The sequence below is a fragment of the Cyprinus carpio genome, chromosome A2 (assembly GCF_018340385.1).
Source record: "Cyprinus carpio isolate SPL01 chromosome A2, ASM1834038v1, whole genome shotgun sequence".
Taxonomy (NCBI): domain Eukaryota; kingdom Metazoa; phylum Chordata; class Actinopteri; order Cypriniformes; family Cyprinidae; genus Cyprinus; species Cyprinus carpio.
Window position 1 is genome coordinate 12,577,927 of NC_056573.1, and position 27,044 is coordinate 12,604,970.

At 36.8% G+C, this 27,044-nt stretch overlaps 1 protein-coding gene across 2 annotated transcripts; it reads left to right on the forward strand.

Annotated features, from left to right (window-relative positions):
- Positions 1-27,044, forward strand: LOC109099437 (phospholipase D1-like). 2 transcript variants are annotated; one of them, XM_042773640.1, is made up of 26 exons: positions 1-151; positions 9,617-9,795; positions 10,464-10,633; positions 10,709-10,851; positions 11,100-11,211; positions 12,473-12,538; positions 12,861-12,919; positions 13,376-13,468; positions 13,852-14,004; positions 14,898-15,047; positions 15,144-15,227; positions 16,305-16,386; positions 16,532-16,642; positions 16,725-16,916; positions 17,068-17,263; positions 17,831-17,959; positions 18,118-18,236; positions 18,414-18,527; positions 18,683-18,793; positions 19,180-19,268; positions 20,211-20,324; positions 22,210-22,259; positions 23,267-23,401; positions 24,399-24,552; positions 24,637-24,754; positions 25,843-27,044. In XM_042773640.1, exons 2-26 carry the CDS (start codon positions 9,699-9,701, stop codon positions 26,065-26,067), a joined length of 3,066 nt encoding a protein of 1,021 aa, XP_042629574.1. In that variant the 5' UTR covers positions 1-151; positions 9,617-9,698; the 3' UTR covers positions 26,068-27,044. The 2 variants fall into 2 exon arrangements, with proteins under 2 accessions (XP_042629574.1, XP_042629583.1); XM_042773649.1 differs by lacking the exon at positions 1-151 and adding an exon at positions 1,953-2,046.

Sequence of the window (27,044 nt, forward strand, 5' to 3'; positions counted from 1 at the left end):
ATGTCTGATCTCTCCACCGCCCTCTTGTTTAGTCTGTTTGGAGTCACAGAAGGGAGAGAGACTCTTAACGCTGCAGAACTGAGTTAGTCTTTCATTGTTGTAGGAGTCAAACAGCTGATTTATCATGTGGGAATCATGTCTTCTGAGGCAGGTCAGTAAAACTTTGTGCTGTTTGTTGTTTCTTGCTCTGCTCCAAACTTGTCCCAGCTTGCAGAGTTAAAGGGAGTGAAGACTTGGAAATTTCTAGCAACAGTTTTGGATGTGTGTGTGTGTGTGTTTGTCTGTGTTAATTATGAAATGTGAAAGTCTTTCTGGGACCAATGTGTCTTGGCTCTTGTCTCACCCCAGTGTGAGAGGCTTTTGTATCCGTGGTGGAATGTGTGACCAGTGCACAAGAGAGGAAAGTCAACTTGGTGTTGCTGCTCCAAAATCCTTCTTTTTTTCTTTTCTTTTCTTTTTTTTCAGCTGTACTCAAGGGCAGGAATACAGTACACTACAACTGAATAAATTATATTTTAGTTTAAAGGGGTCATATGATGCAATTTCAATTTTTCCTTTTTTTTTGGAGTGTTACAATCTCTTGGTGCATAAAGAAGATCTGTAAAGTTGCAAAGTCTAAAGTCTCAAATCCAAAGAGATATTCTTTATAAAAGTTAAGACTTGTCCACGCCCCCCTAAAACGGCTCATTTAAATGCGCCCCCACATCTCTACGTCAGTGTGTGAGAAGACTTGCAAAATGCCGCCCAAATGTTCTGTTAAAGAAGGAAGGAGTGAATTTTTTTGTTTTTTTTTTGGTGTTGGGGATGGTTTCATTTAGTGGATGTGTTTTTTGTTGTGAAAGTGAAACTACTTTGGCCATCCAAAAGAGCACGATATCTGATCTGTGCTGGTCGCTGAGGAAATACATCAACTTTGAACTCTGTGGATCACCAGATCGGCTATCACCGTGGACGAAGCGGAGCCCAGCCCGGGGTTTTCACATGTGGTTGCCGCAATCCCCGGCTGATCCTTGTTATAGCCGCTGGCTGCCGCTCACTCAAGCCGCGGGCCATTCCTCACTCTTTGCAGGGACAGTCTGGCGCTTCTGACTCACGGTATGTAAGTAGGTTTACATTTGTAAAGGATTTGCCACTGATGATTCAAACGCGAATTTTGAGCAGTGTATAGTTGCACTTGTTGTTTGTCATTTCTCCGATCACAAATGCAGACATGGTTTTATGTTTACGCGGCGTGATATGCAATGCAATGCGTAAAAAGACAGTATAAGTCATTATAATCAGTAATTATGTCCCCACTGGGTGCAACAACTGCCTCGTTTGTAATGGGTTTTATTGTTTTTGTCCTGTCATGCCGGTGTTCTGACCGGGACACGCCATAACAGCATATGTTGAGGGGCGTAACATTTCCATCAGACGCTTGAAACATTTGGCCAATCACAATGCACTGGATAGCTGGCCAATTAGAGCACACCTCGCTTTTCAGAATGATGAGCTTTGTAAAAAACAATGCGTTTCAGAAGGCGGGGCATAGAGGAGAAACAGTAATGTACATTATGTGGAAAATAATGTGTTTTTTTAACCTTAAACCACATAAACACATTTCATTACACCAAATACTCAAACTAATGTTATTTTTAGCAACATCATATGACCCCTTTAATTAACTATAAACAATAATGTAGTACACCCTTTATTCTGGCAATCTCTCAGCTTTGGCTAATTGTCTTTTCACTAGCTTGTGTTTTAAATGGCCCTCTGTGTTGAATGTTTATCCCTTATACTGTAATCATGTTATTCATTAATCAGAATGCAAGAGACTTCTGACCCTGAGCTATTGGAAACTTCATGCTATCACTAACAAGCCTCACAGACAGATGGGCGTGTAAAAAGGCACATGATAGAACAACTGTACTGCTGTTTTGTTTGGTGAATAACATCCTGTCATAAATTGCCTTCAGGGACAAAGTGCAGTTGCTCTGAAAATGGATCATGATGATAATCAGGCTTTTTCAACAGAAGTAACACTCCTGCTAAACTTCACAACAGGTTGGCAAAGACTTTTTAAACTTACATGGAGACTGTCTTTCCTAGAAAGACCTACAAAACCCATCTTAATATTAAAGATGAATTAATTCATTTTGTTGGTTGCTGCCTCATTAAGTCATCTGTTTATAATGTTAACATGAACCTACGATGATATCTGCTTTTAGAGTGAGCATTGCATTCCATCCACATGACTTCACGTCTTACAATGACAATGTAAAAAATTCCCACAGTTCTTTAGTTGCATGCGTGCCCCAGCACACACAAGTGTCTATAACATAGTGTCTCATAAAGTTCTAACCTACATGGTTGCATAATATTTTTTTGTCTCCTCCCAAAGGCACTGAGCCTTGTCTCTATGACGAATTACATTGTGCAGGAACTTGTTGGCAGGAAGCAGCAACTGATATCCCATCCACAGCATGCAAAAGAAAAGAACATTCACACTGATGTTTCATCCCCCCTTATTATCTGTGTATTGCTGTAGTTTAGTACGCAAAATAGAGCTGATGTTAAACAGGTCTGTTCAGAAGGAAGGAAATTAGTACACTGCAAATAGGTTGGGTGAAATGACCAAAATCTTATATCACGATATGAGTAATTTTTAAATTTTATTTAATTGTATATATAGATGTATAGTTATTTTTTTTTTTTTTATTGTCTTTATGATATCAAAATATTTGGTATCTTTGATTTTTAATTTTTTTTGTCACCAGTGTCAATATCACAAAAAACTAATACAAGCTTAAATAAAAAAAGAAAAAAGAAACTAAATCTCACTGAAGGGCAAGTAACCAGTCAGCGATTAAATAATAATCAGAAACTAATTACAAGCAATAGAACAACAACAACAACAAAACTACAGTAGATCAAATAAAAAAGAATGCTACATATTGTATAAAGTAATCAAATGTATGATAACACTGCATATTCTTCACTGTGTAAATTAAATATATTTCTTCTTATTTAAGTTACAAAAGTGATTTAGTCAAGAGCAGTTCTCTTGTTTGTTGTTTGATTAACATTAGGGTGACCAAACGTGCCATTTTCTCAGGACACGTCCTGGCCAGGATTTCTATATTGCCTAAAATATTCAGGTTTTGGCTTTGGTTTCCTGTTTTCATACTTAATGAAGGTAATGATTGTTTGACCAATAACATGCAGACATTGTACATAATCGACCAGTCATGGTGCGTGAGAAGGTGGGCTCTACAGAGAACGGTCAAAGTGATGCAAATACGTGTACATATTAGTGTTCGGCTTGAAGCAGCACTGAGCATACCGATTGATGTATGACATCAAAGTACTGCGATAGCGATTCAAAACCACAAGAAGCCATCTGCTCTCTAGAGCTCTCATGGTACTTTGTCATACAACAATTGGTCTGCGCAGCGCAAACAAAGCCAAAACGTGGATATTTTAGGCAATATAGAAATCCTGGCCACCACATGTCCTGGGAAAATGGGAAAATTTGGTCACCCTAATTAACATGAACAACAGACAGTGGGAATAGACTGCTGTCACTTTAAGAGCTGCACGGATCCAATGTACTGTTACTGTGCATATGTGTTTTCTTTCTCAGCTGTCTGCTTTCACTTAACACCTTAAATTATGCGTTTACAGGGATACTTGCAAAGAAGAGCATTTTGACTCAAGTGTTTATTTAACCATTCAAGGCCTATAAAGCAGAAAAAATAACTCTTTACTCTAATAGTTCAATATGAGCACCGTCTTCATGTGTTCATATAGCCAAAAAGTTCTCTTTCACTGCTGATTGTGTTTCAATGGCTTAAATCACTTGTTTTGCTTTAAAACGTGTGTAAGCGATAAGTTTTTGTGACCGTGTAACCGTGATAGAAATGATAGTCCAAAATCTCTACCTGCTGAAAAATTTCTACAGGTTAATTGTGCCTACTGGTATAGTGCCCACCCCTAACTGCAAATAGTTTTTTGTCTTGTTTTCAAATAAAAAGTCTTATCATATATGCACAATGTTACTTCTCAAGTACATTTTTTTTTCCTGGCAATCAGCACAAAAATACTGAAAATGACAATAAGAGAGGGCACATGTTGAAAGTGTTTATTAGTTTATTGGCTTGTCTAACAGACAGAGCTCTTAAAGGTCTCACTGTACTGTAGTTATTTTCTACAGTGCACACTGACTGTCCTGCTTCGGATCATTTACATCAAGATTGGTTTATTAAGAGGCGCAGAGAGCCTAAAAGTTAAGCCTTCAATTCAAACACATCTCTGAGACTATGGCTTTACAAACATATTGCATATTGATGGACAAACTAAAATCGTCACTTTTATTTCTATAGTGCTTTATACAATACAGATTGTGAATCTTCACAGAGATGAACAGGAAAACAGCAGAATGAATTATGGAAACTAAAGCTAAATAGACAGTTCAGATTCTGCTGTAAAGCAGCTAGACAATAATGCCATTATTTAGCTAATGTCCATTCAGTGTTGTTTAGTTCAGATCAATAGCAGTGTGAAGACAGTTGATCAGCTATAAGCAGTTCTACAAAAGGCAGAAGTGTTATTATTCAGCTCGAGTCAGTTCAGTGTTGATTCAATTCAGTTCAATACCAGTGTCGATACTGCAAGATACACCTCTGCTGTAAAGCAGCTCTACAGAAGACAGTAGTGCCATCATCCAATTTAATTCAGTTCAAGTTTTGTTCTCATCCAGTGGTGTCAGTTAATGCGGTCATATTGATGAATTACTGAAAGTTAGGTCTTTCGTCTTTCAGACCCGAACTAAAGAAGCCAGAAGGCAAACTTGTCCCTGGAGAGAAGTAAATGTTAGTTCCCATAGTTTTAAATGACAGCTTGGCATGATTGTATGTTTGGCTGCTTTGAAATGGAGTATGTATTGGGTTTAGTTTGGTTCCTAAATAGAGTCACTTTAAGCATATTGTTTGTTTATTTATTTATAAATTAACTTTAACACAAACAACAAATGTAATAAAAAACCCTCTTGCTAATTAGTCTGCAGAACCAAATGCTATTTCAAGTAAATGAACTTTCAATATTCGTTTAAAATAACCTGATGATGGAACCAGTCTGAGATGTAGCAGTAGCTTATTCCAGCGCTTCGGAGCTGCTACTGCAAATGCCTGGTCATCACTCAATTTCAGTCTAGTCCTTGGAATGTCTAGGATCATTTGATTTATTGATCTGAGAGACCTGGGTGGTTTGTATATACGAAAGAGATACACAAAATAAGGTGGGGCCAAATTATGCAATGCTTTATATACAACAATCAATAGTTTAAAATGAATTCTGTACTGCACTGGCAACCACTGAAGTGACACTAAAATCTGTGTTACGTGCTATTTTTTTACAAGTACCTAGCAGCCACATTTTGAACCAATTGAAGATGATTTAACAATACTTGGCTAATACCCACACACAGTGAGTTATAGTAATACAGTCTTATAGAAATAAAAACATGAATAATCCTTTCAAAATCATTGGAGGACAGAAAGAGTTTAACCTTTGCTATTGATCTTAAATAGAAGAAATAAGATTTGACCACAGAGTTGATCAGTTTATCAACTTTTTAAAGAACTATTAAATTGGACACCAAGATTTTTCACTACAGATTTACAGAAGGGAGCCAAATTGCCCAAGTCAAAAGAGGTTTGGGTGTCAGGAACCCAGAACCAGATTATTTCAGTTTTGCTTTCATTCAAATTCAGATAATTTTGTAACATCCAAGATTTAGCTTCATGTAAACATCTCAATAGTGACTCAAAATAGCTTTTATCCTGTTTCTGCAAAGGAAGATACAACTGAGTGTCATCTGCGTAACAATGAATATATACTCCATGCTTATGAAATATAGAACCGAAGGTTAACATATATAATGAAAACAAGACTGGGCCGAAAATGGATCCTTGTGGAACTCCACTAGACAATGGGGCCGTTTTGGAGTAATGTTGACCAAAATGGACTGAAAACATAGTATTAAAAAAAAAAGTATTGAACCACTCAGGTGCGATATCCCGGATTCCCACTATCTTTTCTAGACGAGAGCCAAGAATATTGCAATCATTGGTATGGTATGCGGCACTGAGATATAGTAAAACTAAAACCAATGAGCTGCCTGAATCAATCAAAATAGAAATATAATTTAAAACTTTCAACAAGGCCATTTCTGTACTATGACTTGCTTTAAACCCTGACTGAAATTTCTCAAAGATCTCATTTTGAACTAGATTGGTCTGCAATTGGTTTAATGCAAGTTTTTTTTATAGAATTTTCGATAAAAATGGCAATTCAGAAATAGACCTGTAATTAGATAAAGCATTTGGATCCAAATATTCTTTATTTCAAAAGGGGCTGTACAATGGCATGCTTAAAATCCATTGGAACTACTGCTGTTTTGAAGCTTCTATTAATTAAAGTCAGCATACTGGGACTAATATAAAATAAAAAATGTTCTTAACTAATCTTGATGGAATAATATCACAACCACAACCATATGTGTAATTAGCCTAGTCTTTGACAAAAGAGCTTTGTCTGTAAAGTCACAGGTATATATCAGTAAACAGTGAATACTGTATATGCACCCTTACTCAGGAATGCTCCATTCTGAGATTGTAGTGGTTCGGCAAGATGATATCTAAAAATCATAAAAATTCAATATTGTGCCAATGGTGTGATAGCTGACGTGTCTGATTCCCTGCCTCTGTTTGACCTATGCACCTTTTTCAAAGCTGGCTCTAAAGGTCAGTGCAAAGGTGTGAGACTTGCATGAGATACCACAGTCATAAATGTTCAGTCACCCACATGGACAGAATGAATGAGTCCCTCCATTAGGAACCTCTCTCTGTTGTTTAAACATACTAGCAAGACTGTCCTGTATATTTATAGTAAATACGGCCACCATAGACATTGAATTAAAGCCAACCCATTTTATTACCATTCTGTGATGTATTTCTAAGTGAAATGTAGGGCTGCAATCGATTAAACTGGTTAAAATCGGAGTTCAATGGCAGAATGGGCAGAGATTGTAATTGTTTTTGTGAGTTTGCTCGAAAAAGAGTATTTTAAAATAGTGCTTATGGGTCAAAGATTACATTTTGGTGTCTGCATCAAATAAAATTTACAAAGGATTTCACATAAGAAATTTACATTTTTGTAACTTCTTAGAAAACAACTTTCGTTATGTCGAGATAACGAGAAAATTAAGTCATTATAACGATAAAACAACTTTCGTTATGTCGAGATAACGAGAAGATTATGTCGTTATAACGAGAAAACAAGAAGGGAAAAAAAATGATAATGGCCGCTTAGAACTTCCGTACTAATGTATGGGGGGGGGGTCGTGACGACGACTAAATTTAAAGCCATTTTAAACTTTTATTGTTTTAACAAAAAGGGAAAAAATTTTTTTATGTTTTATTTGAACTTAATTTCTAATTGTTTTGTTTTGATGATTGAAGTCATTTTTTTGTATATTTTATTTATTATGTTTGTATTTGTTATTTCAGTGACAAACTTTTCTCAGTCATTCACAGAAAGATCAGGAACATTGAGCAAGGTAAACAGAAGTCCAATTTCATATTGGCTTTGAGAAAAAAGAATGTCCAGATCGATATCTCTGGTGAACAATAAAAAGAATTTGCAATATAAATATTGTGAGATTTTTTGAAACATGCCAGTCTCTTTGTTTGTGAAAAGATTTAATGACTTTCAGTCTCCTATGATTGAGGATTGAAGGACTAAGTTTGTTTCTCTGAAGCTTCCAAAGGGTAGCTAGACTGGAAAAAGTGAAGTCATTTTGAGTTAAGATTATAGAGTTGCCAAAGAGCCACACCTCACTTGTCTTGTCTTGTCTTATGTAAGATGGGAAATTAAAATGTTTTAGCTTCTCTCTAGCACACATTATTCCTCTTTCACACATTTTAATGGTCATTAAGTGATCATACTGAATAGAGCAGTTAGTATCTACATATCTACAGCTGCTGCCCACCGCAACCCGCTAATGGGAGCAGAAAATGTTCCATTATGTTTAATAGAAGGTTTTGTGGGGTAGGTACAGAGCGAACATGCACTTGGCGGCAAAATTACTGTAGTCTAAAGGAAAGCAACTAGCGTCTTTGTGAGAGAAATCGAGAGAGCAGCCCTGTGTTTCCTCTTATTTGCTATAATAGCACATTTAGATTTACTGAGCTTGCGTCAATGCGAGTTGTGTTGGGGTAGTAACAACTGGTGACTCAGCTGCTCCGTTTCAACACTTTTCTATAATTTCTTCCACTGTCATTCTTTCCTTTTCCTTTGTACTTTAAATACTGTTGCTCTGTTTCCTCCCCATACTGTGTGAAACTTTCTACTTTATACCTAAAACCCGCATCTGTGATCATCGAGCTATTAAAGCACTCCTCCATTCTGCCGCACATCCATTATTACTGTGTTGGTGATGATTTTGCAATATGTTTAATGGCTTCAGTGGCTTATGATCACTCTGTTGTGGCATCATCTACCATCCCACTTTATGTTTTTCCTGTATTTATAGCTTCAGATGGGTCACCATTCCTGTTATTTAGCCTTCAGAGATCTGAATCTTTATTCAACCTTTCAATAATGCCACTAACTGACAAATTAATATTAGAGGAATATGAAGCCATGAACAGTGAACAGCTTCTTGGATTTTGTATTTCTATGAAAGCAAATATCAGTCTGATTCCTGTACTATTTTAGGGTATGTGGTTAGTATTAGATTAATGGCCTGACAAAAAGAGGAAATGTTTTAAATAGAAATGAGCAAACTAAGGGGTCAAGGTTTAGCTAGTTATCTTGGTTTAGTTAGTCCCTGTTGGAAAATGCCATGACTGCACCGCAAAAGCATAACCCGCTTTTTTTTTTTTTTAGTTAAATATATATATAATTAATATAATTACAAAGCTTTTTAAGACTAAAGGACATTTGATTTATAATGCTGCACAAATATACCAAGCACAATGCAAACAAGGCACACATTCTGAATTTCTGAATGAAAAAGAACATGGAAAAGACATATTGGTGGCTTAACCAGCTAATCGAAGCTAATTAGATTAGAGCTGGTTTTGCTTTAGGACTCAGAATTTAAATTAGACATCAAGTGGTGACACAACACAATACTGAAGTTGTTTATCATACAAAATTGGATTTCAATATTTCATGATCTTGGCCGCCGGTTGTTGTTGGCACAATCAGTATATAATTTTCACGATTTTCAAGGATGAGTGCCTATCACACAACCTGTCTTTGATGGAATATATCTAATTGTACCAGCTTCTGCCAAGTCACAGATCAGTCTGAGCCAAAACTAGTTTGTTTGGACCCACAACATTTGACATCAACAGCAAAAGTTCTAGGAAAGGTTTTCTTCTTCCTTTTTTAAAAGTTGCTAAACATTTAGTTTGATATCCTACTTATGCACAGCACAATTATTTAGTTAATAACATTTTGCTTTGTGGTATTTATTTAGTATATTATTTTTTTCTCCATACTACAGCAGCTGAGAAACATTACTTTAGGATTTTGACTCGATGTGTGTGTTTTTGTGTTCAAACAGGCAGTGCTGGAACTTCAGACTGAAGAGTGTGAGAGAGCTTCAACAAGCTCATAAGAAGTAACTCAATCTGATTAAAGCAGACATGAGTGACACAGTAGAGAACCTGGACACCAGGGACCTGGGGTTCTCAGATGCTGAGGATGAACCTGAAGAGGTGGACAGCGAGTTCAACCCCTCAGGTAAGTGATTATTAATAATACCAGATGCAAACCATCCATTTGTTTTAGTAATATTTAGTATTATCGATTTGACTGCTCAGATAAAATTTGAAAGAAACTTAATAATAATAATTGACAAATTTTGCAACATCTACACTGTTATTGAAATGATCTGACTCAAGCTGAATAACAAGACTGTTGTCTTCTGTAGAGCTGCTTGTAGTTGAAATGAACCTGTTTCATAATTGATGAACCGAGTGGAACCAACACTGAAATGACTACTTAAGCTGAATAATGACACTGTTGTCTTTTTAGAGCTCCTTTAAAGTAAAATCCAAATTTGTCTAATTTTTTATGGTTTGCATCATTCTATTATTTTCCTGTATATTACTGTGAAGCTGCTATGAAACAGCCTTTATCGTATAATGCACTATTTAAATGAAGGCGACTTGACAAGTTTCAGAATGACTGATACAAGTTAGTCTTGAGGAACAGGATTTATTTTACCAGTAATTTTTCAGAGAGGAAGTGATAAAAGGTTACAGCAGGTCTGCCTTATCAGACATCTCGACTTTATGGGACGTGTGTTAAAGAGAGTGATGTGAGGACAACTGTGTAACATGATGCAGCATGTCTTGAACGCACATTCCCCGAAGGCATTCCTCAGTCCTCCCTGTCTTTTCTTACAGGGGTATCCTGTATCCCATTCTCTGCCGTGTACAGGACAGTTGGCTTTAAAGAGACAGAAGCACTTGTCTATCTGAGTGCTGCCCCCATCACTGCCAAGGTCCTAGATGTGGAACGCTTCACCAAGACCCAAGAACGTTTCAACATGTCCAAACACAGGAGCGTGTCTAAGGTGTGTGAAGCACATGCTATTTCAAAGCAAAGGCTGAAAGATATCACAGATCTCACATCAATGCTGTGTCCACAGGCAATGGCAGCCGTTTTTAAGATAGAGCTCAAACATGAGAACTTCACCTGGATAGTCAAGAGAAAAGAGAAGCACTTCATGGAGCTGCATAGAGAGCTTCTGCGATACAAGACCCTCATGAGGATCCCGCTTCCCACCCGAAGGTCAGACCCCTGCCCTACAGATAAACTTACTTAATGCAGCCTGATTGATTGAAAGAGATTGATAAAAGTGCTGTATGTAATTTTTTGACTGTGCCAAAGCATGAAATACCATAATATTATTCTACTTTGAAATGTGCAGTCAGTTTGTTTTGGTCTTTGTGATTCTGCCAATTTAATCAAATGTATTTCAAAAACCTGGGTTGCCAGTTTTTCTGTCACAGACTCTAATATCTGTGTCTTTCTTTCAGCCATACAGAGAGAAGAAAGAGCATAAAGAGGAGCGAGGTGAGGCAGATGCCTTCACTGCCTCGGGGAGGTGGAGATGAGATGGCACGAGAGGAGCAAGTGTCTAGTCGGAGAGTGAGTCACTCCAACATGCTTACTAGAGTACTAGCCCTTGATCACATGACAGGAAGTGATCACAGACACTGTTGAGCATGACGTGATCTTGATTGTCCCCAGGCGTGTGAGTCTGTGGGAAGGTCTTTCCTACACAACATCACTGACATGATTTAGTGATCTTTGAGTGTGTAGTAACAGCACTCCGCCTCTCATAGCATTATAGTGCGAGTCACATGAGACAATGACATCATCACTCGGTTCTCATAATTTTGAAGATTCGAGCTGTTGAATAGAGCTTAATATTGATTGATGACTTTTTCAATGGTTTGACATACGGAAGTATATTTCCTGGTCATTTTCTATGTGGATATTTAAGGAAAATCTTTAGAAAAACTAATGGATAGATAATTGATCTGCTCATTAGCATACAGCTCTTCCTAGTCAATACATTAGGACTAATATTAATACAAATTTATTTTAGAAAATACTGTATATTCTTAGTAATTCTTAATAGTAACTTTCATTAAAGACATTTTAGAAACATGTACTGCTATATTTCTGTGTTTTGTTATATTGATCAGATATTTAAAGTACATTTACATTGGTAACATAATAAAAATTTAGATTGATATTCTTTATATGATAACGTACAGTATATTCATTGTATGATAAATATAATCAAACATTACATTACAACATAACTAACACTGGTAGCTAGACAGCTAAATAACATTAGCTAGCCTGCAAAAACAGGCTATTACTTTTTGTTTGAGTTTTTGTTTAAAGTGATTTTATGATTAAAACAATAACAAATATCTACCAATGTGGTAAGAAAATAAACTTAATTTGAATGGAGAACATGACTGACAGTTTGACATATTTATTGTTTTTTGTTTTAATCAAAAACTCACTTAATTTTGGTGCATTTCTCAGAAAACGACTTAATATCTTATGCCGTTTTTGATTTAAGAATATTGAGATATTTTTTACTGGAAAACAACACAAAAGTACTGAAGAACATCATTTTCAAAGACAACTTTGCATTGTTGGTAGTTGCAACTTTTCAGCAAATTAAACAATTAAAAACAATCATTAAAAAATGACGTTGAAATCATGCTGATATATTCAAAGTTTAAATGTCATCACCAAAAATAGATTTTGGAATATTTTTAGTGCCATTTTTACTTTCTGAGCTTTACTGGTACCTGTCATGGAACAGAACCAGTGCCACCGGATGAAACTTTTAAAATCAATTAACAGACATATTTTCCCTTTTCAGAAACAACTGGAAGACTACCTAAACAAGCTGCTGAAGATGGCAATGTACCGAAAATACTACGCAACCGTAAGTTTAGGCCCTGATAGAGCTCACGTTGAGTTATCTTTAATGAAGCAGCAGCCTGAGGATCGATACTGCAGCTGCAGACTGCGTGTCCTGAGCGTGTTAATGTGCAGCTCTCTCTCTCAGCTCAGTGCTATCCAAGCAGCTTTAATCAAGGACATCTGTAATTCTCTCTCTTTCTCCTTCACATTCCTTTTTTCCTTCTCACTCTTCCTCTTTAATACCATGCAGGGGTCAATATAGCAGAGAATTTAGTGCAACTTCTTTTAATTGAAGCTGTGTTTCTGTCTCACTGGTTTTAAGCAGAATTGTTTCTCTTTTACAGATGGAGTTTATTGATGTGAGCCAGTTGTCCTTCATTCAGGACTTGGGCCCCAAAGGCTTGTAAGAATACACTCTATTTGCTTTACTTATCTATCTATCTAGCAACCATTTTTCATGCATAAATTCTTATTATTACAATAATGTGTCTGGATGTTTTCATAATTTTGTACTATTTGTGCAGTTTTGTTTTAAATCTAATTTATAGCAGTTTTTGTACTAGCTATATATCATTAAACTGTGATGCAATTTTATTTTTAATTCAGTTTTATGGCAGTATGACAAATATTCCCAGTATGTGTAAATACAGTCAAGAAAGTCATGGGAATTTTGGAGGGGATGTGTTTGTCTTGAAACTGTCATGATGGAAAAAAAATTATGCTCCTAAAATGTACTTAATTTTTGGCAACATACTGTGTAATCCATTATCTCATTTCTTATCTGACATGTGACACAGAAATGATTTTAATGGGTTTCATGAGATTCACCCTTTTGCTCATACAAACCTATATCTTTCAGAGAAGGCATTGTTTATAAAAGGTCAGGAGGTCACCGTATCCCAGGCATGAACTGCTGTGGCCACAATGAAGTCTGCTACCGCTGGTCTAAGAGGTAATTATTCATAAAACACAAAATCTATTGCTGAAATCCTCTAGTAAACCATAAGAGCTGATTAAATGCATTCATGCAGTGAGGCTGTGCTTTTCACTTTGAGCTTTAACATATGTGAGACACTCTTTAAAGCAGTATTATCTGTGAAAATACACAGTTCAGATAGAGCGTGCACCCGCACACACACCGTACAGTCTCTTTGAGTCTAGCAAGCTATTTATCTCTCCGCCACTGATACCACGCTACTTTCAATCTCTGATTAAAGCAGGACTGTATTACTGCCTTTCACTACTCTCTGTATAATAATGCTTTAGAGAAGCACACTTTGAACCCCATGGTTGTGATGGAGTCTAATGATGAAGTCTTTTGTGCTCTTTGTTTAGGTGGCTTGTTGTGAAGGACTCTTTTCTGCTGTACATGAAGCCAGACACGGGTGCCATTTCATTTGTCCTGCTGGTGGACAATGAGTTCACTATCAAAGTGGACTCCAAATACACAGAGACCAAGCATGGAGTGAGCATAGAGAACTTGTCCAGGTGAGTTCTCCCGGAAATGTACTCACCCTCAGGTCATCCGAGAAGTAGATGAGTTTTTTCTTCTTTGGAACAGATTTGGAGAAATTACGTCACTTGATCACCGATGGATCCTCTGCAATGAATGGGTGCCGTCAGAATGAGAATCCAAACAGCTGATAAAAACATCACAGTTATCCACAAGTAATCCACACAACTCCATTCCATTAATTAATGTCTTGTGAGGTGAAAAGCTTGTTTGTAAGAAACAAATCCATCATTAAGGGATTTCAAACCTTTATGTCTGCCTAATATATGAGTCCTCTTTCCATAATACTGCTTTCTAAAGTGAAAAAGTAATCTTGTCTGAATCAGGGGAGAAATATGCACAGATCAAGCACAGTTTCCAAGTGGAAACAGTCCAGAACAGCTTTAAACAAATATATTGGTGGATTTTGAAGAACAGGGATGGACTTTTTCACTGGAGGAAGACATATTATGGATTATGGGCTCGTATTTTGGCCAGAAGCAACAAATTAAAGTTAAAACATCTTAATGATGGGTTGGTTTCTTACAAGCTTTGTGCTTCACTAGACTTTAATGGATGGACTGGAGAAATATGGATTACTTGCTGGTTATAGAGATGCTTTTATCAGCTATTTGAACTCTATTTCTGATGGGACCCATTCACAGCAGAAGATCCATTGGTGACCAAGTGATGTAATGCTTAAATTCTAAAAATGTCTTTTGATGGAGAAACAAACTCAAATATATCTTGGATGGCCTGAAGGTGAGTAAACTGTCAGCAAGTTTTCATTTTGGGTAAACTATTCCTTCAATCTCAACCATAATGTCACTTATAAATGTCTCTCTCAGTTTGTAGACAATATGTGTTTATTTGTGTGTGTGTTTTGCAGGAAACTAGTTCTGAAATTCACTAGTTACAGACATGCACAGTGGTGGGGTCAGGCCATTGAAAGCTTTGTCCGGAAACATGGCAAGGCCTTTTTAAGGACCCACCGCTTTGGATCTTTTGCCAGGGAAGAGGAGAACATACCCTCTAAATGGTATATTTATTCTAAGAGGACTTCTTATTTAATCTTAGATCTAAGAGAACTTCTACCCTTTGATTTCTGACAGTTTAAAAAAAATAAATTGTTCAGGTATGTGAATGGCAAAACCTACATGGAGGATGTCGCAAATGCGCTGGAGGAGGCCAAAGAGGAGATCTTCATCACAGACTGGTGGTATGTACTCACTGTTTCCCCTCCAACAAGAACACATGTTCAGGCAGACAGAGAGTCTCAGCCCAGCTCACACTATTCCTTGAGCCAATGTTGCTATCACAGGCTGGACAGATTGCTTCAACAAACATAGCAATGTTTTGATAGCTCCACAGTGTCACAGTGTTTACATTTTTCTGGGAAATCAGCCTATTAATACTGTTTATATAGTGTGCATATCAGCTGTGTTAAGAAAAAGCAGAGATGACACCTATCTCTCTTTTTTTTGGCACCAATGGCAGTCTTGGCTCATTAAACATGGACAGATAAAATAAAATAATTTTAACCACTTCTAACTAGTTTTAAGTACTTTGAACTAGTTCTTTGTTGATGTCTAAAACAGTATAGTGTAGTGGTTACGTTTTTGTTTTGGGGATGCACAACAAAACCTACTGGTAGTACAACAAAAAGCCACAATTATCTGTCAAACATTGACAGAAAGACAGGTTGGATTGATTCTGGTCTTCCTTAAATGGAAAATGTAATCTTTAGCCTGATATAAAATATTGTTTTGTGTTTATTTGTCATTGTTTGGTAATGCGCTGTAGTAGAGTTGCTGTAGACATTGTTACATGCACACATGCAGAATGAGTGGCAGTGCATCAGCGGCTCAGAGTGAGAGGTGTATGTATCTCTCACTTCACAGGTGTTGAGTTTCAGCCCTCCTAATTTCAAAAATATCTCTCCTGGAATAGAATAAATGGTCTGATCCTCTGTGTGTGAGGGAGTAGGTGATTATGAAAACTCACGTGAAAACCTTTTTATTAGCATTTAGTATCAAAATGGAGCCAGATCTGAATGTATGTTTGCAATTAATTATGGGCTAATATTCCTTTCCTACACTTAATAACCGCTAGTTGAAACTTATAATTATATTATATTATAATGTGTTTTATTAATTCTTTTTTTTTATATAATAATATGCACTATAAGACCAGGAACATTAAGTCATGTCTATTTTATCTGATTTCGACTTTAATAAAGTGGTTGTGTGCTTGTGGCATGCTGTATCTGCTGCATGATTGTGTTTGTAATGTGCAGGCTGAGCCCTGAGATCTTTCTGAAGAGGCCTGTAGTGGAAGGCAATCGCTGGAGGCTCGACTGCACTTTGAAACGCAAGGCTGTAAGTCCCCTCAAGTGCATTTGTCCCTGGTGCCATGCTTATCATTTAAAAGGAATATTAAGTTAAAAATACTTTTTTTACCTATTTATTTACTTATTTGTTTTTAAATGATTTACTATTTATTTATTATTTATTTTTATTTTAGCAACAAGGGGTGCGGATCTTTGTTATGCTGTATAAGGAATTGGAGTTGGCGCTCGGCATCAACAGTGAATACAGCAAAAGAACACTAATGCGCCTTCACCCAAATATTAAAGTAAGCTATTTGTGATTTGATCTGCTTTTGCATATGTTGAGTGACATCATATGCGATTGTAACTGTTCCTCTCTCTTAACAGGTGATGAGGCACCCTGATCATGTGTCCTCCTCTGTCTACTTATGGGCTCACCACGAGAAGATTGTAGTCATCGACCAATCCGTTGCTTTCGTTGGGGGAATTGACCTTGCGTATGGCCGCTGGGATGACTGTGAGCACCGACTGACAGATGTGGGAAGTGTAACACGCTCTGTTGCTCAGGCCATGGAGCAGGTTCGAGACATCATCACGTTCATAAAAAACATGCTACATTTGGCTACATTATTTGTACCACACCCATGGGATGATATCACTGTTTTGCTTTGAAGTTTCCATGTTTCTGCCAGTTACAATGAAGTGGGATTATGTCTGTTTTGGGTCTCAGGGACTGGATTCACCCACACCCAGGAAAAAAGTGTCCACCAGTGGAAACAGCAGCCGGTTGATGGTCGGTGACTCAGTGGAGCTGCCCACAGTAAAAGGCATTGGCCGCACTCGCAAAACACGTTTCATTCTGTACCATCACATCCAACGTGGCCTTCGCCATGCTGACAGCATCAGTAGCATCGACAGCACAAACAGTAAGTGACTCTTTCGTGACCAGACTAAAAATTATTCCACAATTCAATCTGTGTTTTTCTCTGATGAGTCTGCTGATGACTAATTCCTCTGTGACCTTAACTAAAAAAAGGATTCTTAAAGGGATAGTTCACTGCAAAATGAAAAGTGTCATTGCTTACACACCCTCATGTCGACTAACTTTCTGCATGTACTAGTCACATTTTTTTCCATTTACAGTAGTTATAATACATGGGACTGGACTGTCATGACATGAATATTTCTCGAAGCATATGAAGATGATATCACCAGACTAAAAATTATAAGCATTAAAGTATTTTATTTTTAATCTAAATAAATTCATTTATCGAAAATAAATCATGAAACATTAAATGAAATATTCAGAATTCTGCATTGTTTTAGACACATGATATCCCTTAATATATATATATATTTGTCTATGGTATGCCTGTGGTTACACTCTTCATGAAAAAACGTAACATTACTACGTCTGAAAGTAACTCATAAGTCATTTTATTTGAAAAGATCCTTTAAGTTTTATGGCTGTTTTGTATGTCTTGTGTGTTCAGAGAGTGGCTCATTGCACAGTCTTCAGACAGGAGTGGGAGAGCTGATGGGAAACACTCGCTTCTGGCACGGCAAAGACTACTGCAACTTTGTGTACAAAGACTGGGTTCAGCTTGACAAGCCTTTTGATGGTGAGCCACACATTTTACTGCCTGGCCGCTTTTTGCTTTCTTAATTTCAATGATCATTAATCCAGGTAGTCCAAGGTTAATTGTGTTATTAAATGCAGTCTTTTCAGTGCATTTCAGATGTTTACAATCCTGCTTTTTAACACTATGCTCGACTATAGATTTTATTGACAGGTACACAACCCCCAGAATGCCCTGGCATGATATCTCCTCAGTGGTGCATGGGAAGGCAGCCAGAGATGTGGCCAGGCACTTTATACAACGCTGGAACTTCACCAAAGTGAGATATTTACCACCACTTTGCCTAGGCCTTGACCCGCACACTTTAAATTTATTTATGTTTAGACAAGCTTCTGAATTTTCTTCTGTGTGTTTCTTGAATTTTACTTTAAGCTGTGACATTTTGATGAAGCATTATTTGGTTCTGTCATAGTAAACTGACTTTTCTCTTCTTTAGATGATGAAGCCAAAGTACAGGTCACTCTCCTACCCATTTCTCCTACCCAAATCTCACAGCACAGCCAATGATCTAAAGTACCAAGTGCCAGACTGTGTCCAGACCAAAGTCCAGGTGAGAACGCATTAATGGCTGTAGCTGTAACTGCTAGAACGTGATACTAGGAACATCATAGACTGGCTGATAAAAAATGAATACCTTGCATGCACAATAAGTAACTTTGCCATAAATGCCCATAAAAATGGCCATAAATGTAAATGGTCTCTCAGGTTCTGCGGTCAGCTGCAGACTGGTCGGCGGGAATCAAGCACCACGAGGAGTCCATTCATAATGCCTATATTCAGGTCATTGCCAAGAGCAAGCACTTCATCTACATTGAGGTACACAATCCCTCACTTTCACTTTGTCTTTCAGCATACAGTGATATGATACAAAAGTGTTGACAGCTATTCAGTAGTTTAAATGCAAAATGTGTAATAAGTTGTAAAACAATGTTGACATTTCAGTTGCTTCATATTACTGACAAATGACATGCAGCAGTGAAATTTGTTGAAATTCTACAAGAACCATGACTTGGACATAAAAACAAACTAAAAAAAAAAAACGATATAATTGGAAATCTACTTTTAAGAGAACTTATACGAGATAATAAGAGAACTTAAATAATAATATTTTACTGTGGCCCAGCAGAAGTAAAACTTGTTCACCTTTGTAACTCGCCTGATGAGTTGAAATTGATTGTTCCTGTTTTATTGTTTTGTTTCAGAACCAGTTCTTCATCAGCTGTGCCGATAACAAACATGTTTACAACAAGATTGGTGATGCCATTATTGAGCGAATCATCAGAGCTCACAAGTAAGTGTGAGAGTCCTGATGCATTAACACTGATTGTCGTGATCATTACCATTTATTAGACCAGAGGAGTTTAGTAGGGATATGCAAGTACAAAAGCATAATGCAAAAAAATTTCAATACAACAAAAATACAAAGTATTGTGTAATTCAGAGACAACTGAGGCTGACAAATTAATTTATTCCAAAAAGGTAAAAATAAAAAATAAATAAATTTTTATGTACAAAATTATTGCATTGTATTTTAATTTATTGCATTGTAATAGATCAACTGTAATTGCTACAAATTTTGCCACCCAACCTGTTTAAAAAAAAAAAAAGTACAACCAGATTATCATGTTGGGTTGTTTAAAACTTTATTTATTTATTTTTTTATCCTTTGGTCAAGTCTTATCTTACTCCCTCAAAAATAGTATGGCACCACTGTGCATGCATATCAACAAATGCAAACAAACTCATCTTAAAGTACCACCTTCTCAAATACTAATGGAGTCCTGGCAAGTGCAGTTCCCTGTGAAGTATGTGATTTGTCATACACACAGGCTCAGCTGGAAAGACAGGCCTGTCTTTAACACACAGTGATGGCTAATGAGAAGCCAGCTTCTGCCACAGCACTGATGTGAGCCAGACATGGGCTGTGGATGTGCCACTCTTCATTTAGTCATTCCAGGCATCGCCCTCAATACTGAAATACTGCACTGTTGTGCTTTAACAATGCTGGCATGTGCTCAAAGAGCTCTCTGGGAGAAGAGCCATTCGTAATGACTTTATGATCATGGAGGCTGCACACAGATTAAACACAAGAAATGCTGCTAAAGTGAAATGGGTTGGAAAGGATGTTTTACCATTTAATGGTAATGGAAGTGAGGGTGTTTGATTTAAGAATAAGCATGTGCATATTTACATGGATATATATCAGACTGATGTTTGCTATAATGTGTCACAGGGAGAAGAAGTTGTTCCGTGTGTATGTGGTGACTCCCCTGCTGCCTGGATTCGAGGGAGACATTTCCACAGGAGGAGGAAATGCACTCCAGGCTGTTATGCATTTTAACTACAGGTAAGAATGAAACTGTTGCTGTGCACATGTCTTTGAGCAAAAAAAGGGGCAGCTCAGGTCAGACAGTAAAAATCAGACCACAGACTTTGGATAGCTTTTGCTAGCATGTCCTCATTGGTTGTCATGGTAATGGTTCAAACTTGCATAGGTTTGCCATGTATGAGACTTTAGCATATTTGGATATTTTGCTGTTAATGATTCTTTTTGCAGTATCAAAATCTTTATGCAGCCAACAGCATAACAATCTGGAAAGGGTGAATAAAAAAAAAAAAAAAATTCAACAAAAACAAACAAACATGAATGCGGTGTTTGTTTTTCTGCAAAGATTTGAAAATGCTTTTTTTCTTTTTTTTGAGGGAAAAATAATACTTTTATTCAGTGACATCGACAGTGACAGTAAAGACTATAATGTCACAAAAATTTGTGTTTCAAATAAATGCTGTACTTTGGAATTTTCTATTCATCAAAGAATCCTGGGAAAAAATTATATCAGGTTTAACATTGATAATAAAAAGCACTGTTGCTTGGGCATCAAATCAGCATATAAGAATGATTTCTGATCATGTGACACTGAAGACTGGAGTAATGATGCTGAAAATTCAGCTTTGCCATCACAGGAATTAATTACATTTTAAAATATATTCAAATTGAAAACAACTAGTTGAAATATAATGCAAATAAATGCAGCCTTGGTGAGCATAAGAAACTTTCAGAAAAGCTTTCAGAAAAACCTCAGAAACTTAAATGTTTTTAATATTTCATGTTTAAATGTAATGTAACTTTATTGTAACTTGTAATGTTACCCGTAACTTTTAAATGGTATAGTGATTTTTTTTCCTCCACTTTATAGTTTAAGACAAAATGAGACTGAATGAATTTGTATTTTTCATACTGTTGCATTTCATAGTAAAAAAGATAACATATGGAAATTAATTGTTTTCATCATTATTTTATTGGATCATGTACTGTAGAACTGAAATATGTTCATTAACAGAAAAAGTTTCAGAGACTGAAAATGCTACATTACATTGACTTTTGACCTTTTCAGTGTCATTTATTGACAAATTTTTCACATTTATTAAGAGGTAGAGCAGTAAATGTGGTTGGTGTTATTTTCAAGTTGTCTTGAAAACCAAAGCGTGTCGTGCACTGAGCAGACTTGACTGCCTGTTTCTGAATTGTCATTCATGAGTTCACAGCAGTAGCTGGTTTCCCAGTGACGCAGTTAGCGCTTCCTCTTTAGTGAACTCAGACGCATTCTCTCCTCTCCTTCCCTGATTAAGCTTTAATGAGTCTGACAACACGCTAAACAGCTTCACAGCTTCTTTCAACTCTATCAGAGAGGAAGCGCTAGCAGCCCTGACCTACCAGACAAGCCTGATTTCATCCTGCAGTCAGGCATATTCATCCTCATCTTCACAATAACCTTCTGAGCATGCTCGATGCATATCATTTGGATGAAAGCAGGAATTTGTCTGAGAAAATTGTAAACGTCACTGATGTGAGGATAATGACCCGTGTTAGACAGAGCGCCTTTGTTTTCCAATGCCAGCTTACCAATTCATTCCATTACACACGTAAGAGGCACAGCCAAGTGTTAAATGCTTGTTCCACTCGTCTGGAAAACAAATGGAAATAGGCAGTGCTTTAGTGTCACATTAAACATGGAAAACTGCTGCAAGGTTTATTTATTTATTTATTGAGGGATTTTTATTGATTTTATTTGTTTTCAGCTCCCTGTCACATTTCACATGGCAAAGTTTTTTTTTTTGGGAGATACCTTGGTAACCTTAATAATAATGTGTTATTGAGGGAACACTGTGATAACTTTGTGATAACATTTGAAAAAAACATCTAATCATGGCCTGAATGTCTATTTTTTTAGGACCATGAATAGAGGAGAGTACTCCATTATTGCTCAACTGAAGAAAGAAAGTAAGTCTGATTATTTCCATTCCTCGTCTTTCTTTCTCTCTGAGCATGTTGGTTATCGTGGAAGGAACGTTAATTTGACATGATTGTGACATAATTTAATATGAACCTGACTCTGTGGTGAGGGAGTTCTCTAAATAAGTTTCAAAATGTGCTAAATGGTTACATACAGTGGATGACACCAGTAGAACGTATTGTAATTGATTGTCTGCTTGCGGGATTAATGAGTTGAGGTGAAATTTATGAAGCTGTCGTGCTAAACTCATAGTTTTCCTCTGACCTGCTTATGGAGGATTCATAATGGAAAAACCCAGCCTGTTTAGTGTTGGCCTTCTTTCTTTCTTTTCATTCTCTTTGTTCTAAACCAGCTGTGCTCCAAATAGTATCTGCTGTGTTATTCTCCCCACCTAAACATTCATTTCCACATCTTCCGCTAAGATTAAGAGAAGGCCAACAGCTGCCACTAGCCACAGTCCGCCTGCAGTAACACCACTACGAAGGTTAATTGGTAATGGTCAGTTTAAAGTTTAAACATTGCTTTAAACGCTTGGCTGGGAATATCAGCCTGTCCTCTGCCTTCATTGTTTAATGGTGATCCGTATGATACTGGAAGTCAAATATAACTTAAGATAGAAATGATAAATTATTATATGTACAGGTCATTTCAACTTTAATTATATAACTTAGTTGAAATGACTTGTACAGCCAATTTGATTATACTTAAAAATTTAAGGTAGCAACTGAACTTAAGTTTTGAGTTGAAGTACGTGTAAGTGGATTTTTTTTACAGTGCTTGTTATTTGATCATTAATCGACATCAACAGTGAACATGCAAATGTGTTGTTAAATTATTGAACTATTTACTTAAATATTGTTAAATGGGTTCAATTAAGAAAAAGGGGTTGCCGGATGGTCTAAATGGCGAGAGACATCTTTTTTTTTTGTCTTTTTTTTTTCCTGGGCAGTGATTTGTCTGTATTTCACCCAATTCTCTCTTTACACCCCCACAGTGGATGACCAATGGATGAACTACATCTCTATTTGTGGACTGAGGACTCATGCAGAGCTGGAGGGCAGACTTGTGACTGAACTCATCTATGTTCATAGCAAGTTGCTCATTGCTGATGACAACACTGTCATTATTGGTGAGTTAACAATATTACGATTTGCCAAAGCAAATGATTAAGGTGTTATTGAGACATTTTCATGCCTGCTTTCCTCTGTAATTATTGAGCAACTCGCTGAGCAAGTGCATAATTTCTTTATGGCTGGAGTTTTATACTCCCCCTTGTGGAAGACTGTGGTAAATCATTTGATTTTGAAGGATAGACAGTGACGCCACACAGAATCATTGACCTTGCATGGAAGTACAGTAGTTAGTTTTCACATTTGCAAACTCATTTTCCTAAAATAGTGTATTTTGTGTCCAAAATATGTGATTTTTATTGAGGAAAATATTCGTCTGTGTAGTTTACACATGACTGCTCTGCCAGATGTGCAGTAGTGACATTTGTTCCGCAGTTCTAAGCTAAGACTTGTCACCATGCCTATGTTTTCTTACCATGACTGAAAAGACATATCACATCTGTAAAAAAAAAAAAAAAGGTTAAAATAATACTTTGTACGAGGATTGGAAGTAACTCATAAAAGAAAAGCGAGTGTCATTCTAGCTTTAGATTTCTGCAGAAGACACAAGAAATCAAATGAAGAAAGCTAAAGATCAGAAGAAGGCAGAGGGGAACATTTAGACGCATACTGAAATTGAGTTTTCTCTGATTCTGTAGGTGGAAGATTCGTGTGCTATTGAATTAAATTCCTCAAGATCCAGTCACTTAAAAAACAATGAATAAAACTGAATCATAGAGTATTAAAAAAAAATCTTGTTTTGTTGTCCGTGATTATTATTTGTCTCGATATTTTAGATTAAGTGAGTCATGATCAGTGTGTGTTTCCTTTTAACAAACCCACAGGTATACACTTTCTTTTTTATAGTTATTGCAACTGATGAAACAGCTCAGAATTATTTTGCTTTTAATGCAACTAGGCATTTTTAATATATATATTTTTTTAATAAAATGTTCAATTAAAATTTTATAGTTTGACTAGTCTTGACTCTTTTTAACTTATTTATTTATTTTACAGGCTCTGCCAACATCAACGACCGCAGCATGTTGGGGAAGAGGGACAGCGAGGTAGCTGTGATTTTTGAAGATTCAGAAACAACGCCATCAGTGATGGATGGTCAAGAGTACCAGGCTGGCAAGTTTGCTCTGCAGCTCAGACTGGAGTGCTTCAAGTAAGATCTGGTGGAAAGCCAACCATCCTAGTGTTAGCAAAACATTGAATCACAGCTGAAACTCTTTGTTTATTCATAAACCAGAACCATTCTTGGTGCCTTCAACGATCCAACCATTGATGTTAGTGATCCCATCAGCAACGGATTCTACAAAGACGTCTGGATGAGCATCTCGGGTAGGAACGCAACCATCTATGAGAAGGTGAGTGGGATTCCTTGTGTCTTTCCCCACTCGCTCCTGGGAATGTAGTGGAATTTATGATGGCTACTTTCCATCTTCCTATTACATGGAGCATTTGAATTATGATTTAGAGGTGTTGCTCGGTCATTTGTCAGATAGGAATTGCTCTCAATCACCACTGAAGCTCTCAGACTCGGTTGGCAGCCTCATGGCAGGCCAGTAATAATGAGGCTTAATGGAATGAGAGATTCTTATTCTGAGCCACCACTGTGGGCTGGCAATTTCAGTAAATACCTCATACACATCAGCCACACAACCTAATGTTTCACACATACGCAGACACAATTAGAAAGCATTAGTTCCCACCTTAAAGGTGCAAGACTTCCATTCTATACCATAAGATACAATAAAATCATTATTTTTTTTTTATTTATTATTATTTTGAAAATTATTTTATTAAATGTTTAAAAAAACAATGTTATTTTTATTTTTATGAAAGGTTTGAGTAAAAACAACTCACTTTTGTGAACATATTTGCTGAAAAAAATTAATCATGGTGACAAATAGACTTGCATATTTCTACAATGTCATTTCCATATGTAACCTAGCTTTTGCATAATAATAGACCACTGCAAAATTGGTTTATGGTTATGAAGATGAATAACAGCCAAAACAACAACAAATACTTTCTGCACTTTTAAAGTTGTTATTTATATGTGAAAATATTTATCTCTATATACAACCATCAGTTTGTTTGTTTTGTGTGTGTGTGTGTGTGCGCACTTGAATATTATTTTAGTATTATTCATATATTATTATAGTTTTTATAGTATTTTGAAATAGCTTTTATACCTAATGTTTATATTTTTAATTACTTATATATAGTTTTTAGTAAATTTGTTGTGTGCTTTTGTTTTGTTGTTTCTTCCCCTCTTTAATTAAACTTTTATTTCAATTTTGATTCTAGTAATTTTAGTACTTAAACTTTAGGTCCTGTAGTTGCCAAAAATTGTCATGAGCATAAAAACTGAATTTCTCATCTGTTCTGAAATTCCAAATATAATGTGAATGGCAGAAAACTGAGGACTGTTGATGTGGTTGCATTGCAGGTTTTCCGCTGTCTGCCCTCAGGTCTGGTGAGGAACAAACAGGAGCTCATGAGCTTCCAGTCTAAACCAGGTCTTGATAAAGAGAACCCTGTTAAAGCTCAGGAGCTTCTGAAGAAGATAAGGGGCTCCCTGGTCCAGTTCCCACTGGAGTTCCTCTGTGAGGAGAACCTCATGCCCTCGGTAGGCACCAAAGAAGGCATGGTGCCCACTGAGCTCTGGACCTGATGGCACCAAATGAGAAGCACAGAAAAGACAATCCACTTCCAGCATGAGAAGAAAAACTAAGACACCATTGTGGTGGACGAAACTTCAGTTGTGAAAGACAGGAAAGAGGCAAAGGATATTTAGACAAGTCATCTGTCCCTCATCAGACAACTTCCTATTGTTTTGTACCTTTTATCAATGTTATAAATGTACATAATGATATTTTATAAGTAATTATCAGCACATATTGTGTTTTTTCTATGGTGTATGTATTTAATTAAAATTGCCTCTCTGAAATGCCAAACAGAAGGGCTTTTTAAATAAATTTTATAATTCTAATGTACATATAAAGAGGATTTGATTTTTATTGCTATAGCTGGTTCATTTGTAGAGGCAGCACTTAAAGTGAAGGGCAAAATGGAGAGTGGAAGGCCTGTCAGATATAATTTTGTCACTGAGACCCATTCTTTAGCACGGCATCCCCAGTGGAAGCGCATCCGTGACAGGCTGAGTACAGTGAGATGTGTTTTCTGTCTGGTGAACCTGCTCTTAGACCGAGTCTGCAGAGGCTTTTACTGTCCAGCCTCGCAGCGTGTGTCTAAGTGTCAGTGCTCTGGGGAGACCAGACAATCTGTCTGAGAATTAAAGTGCTGAGTAACTGAAAGAAATTGTTGCCTCTCAACACCAACCAGCGACGTGTAGTGTACAACCTTACATTTTCCTCTTCACAAACGTGGCACAGGCCGGTTTTCACAAGTTTTCACAATGTCACTTGGTGTTTGAATATCAGCAGGTCAGCCATTTTCTGCAGTTTCCCACTTGCTGAGATTTTTATGTTTTTAGTTCTTGTGATTTTATCTGTTCTCTTTTCCCCTGAAATAAAAGTAATGTATGGGAATGCACTACTATTTAAAGTTTGGGGTCAGATTTTTTTTGTTTGTTGTTTTTTTGTTTTGTTTTAAGTCTCTTATGCTCACCAAGGATTTGTTTATTTAATT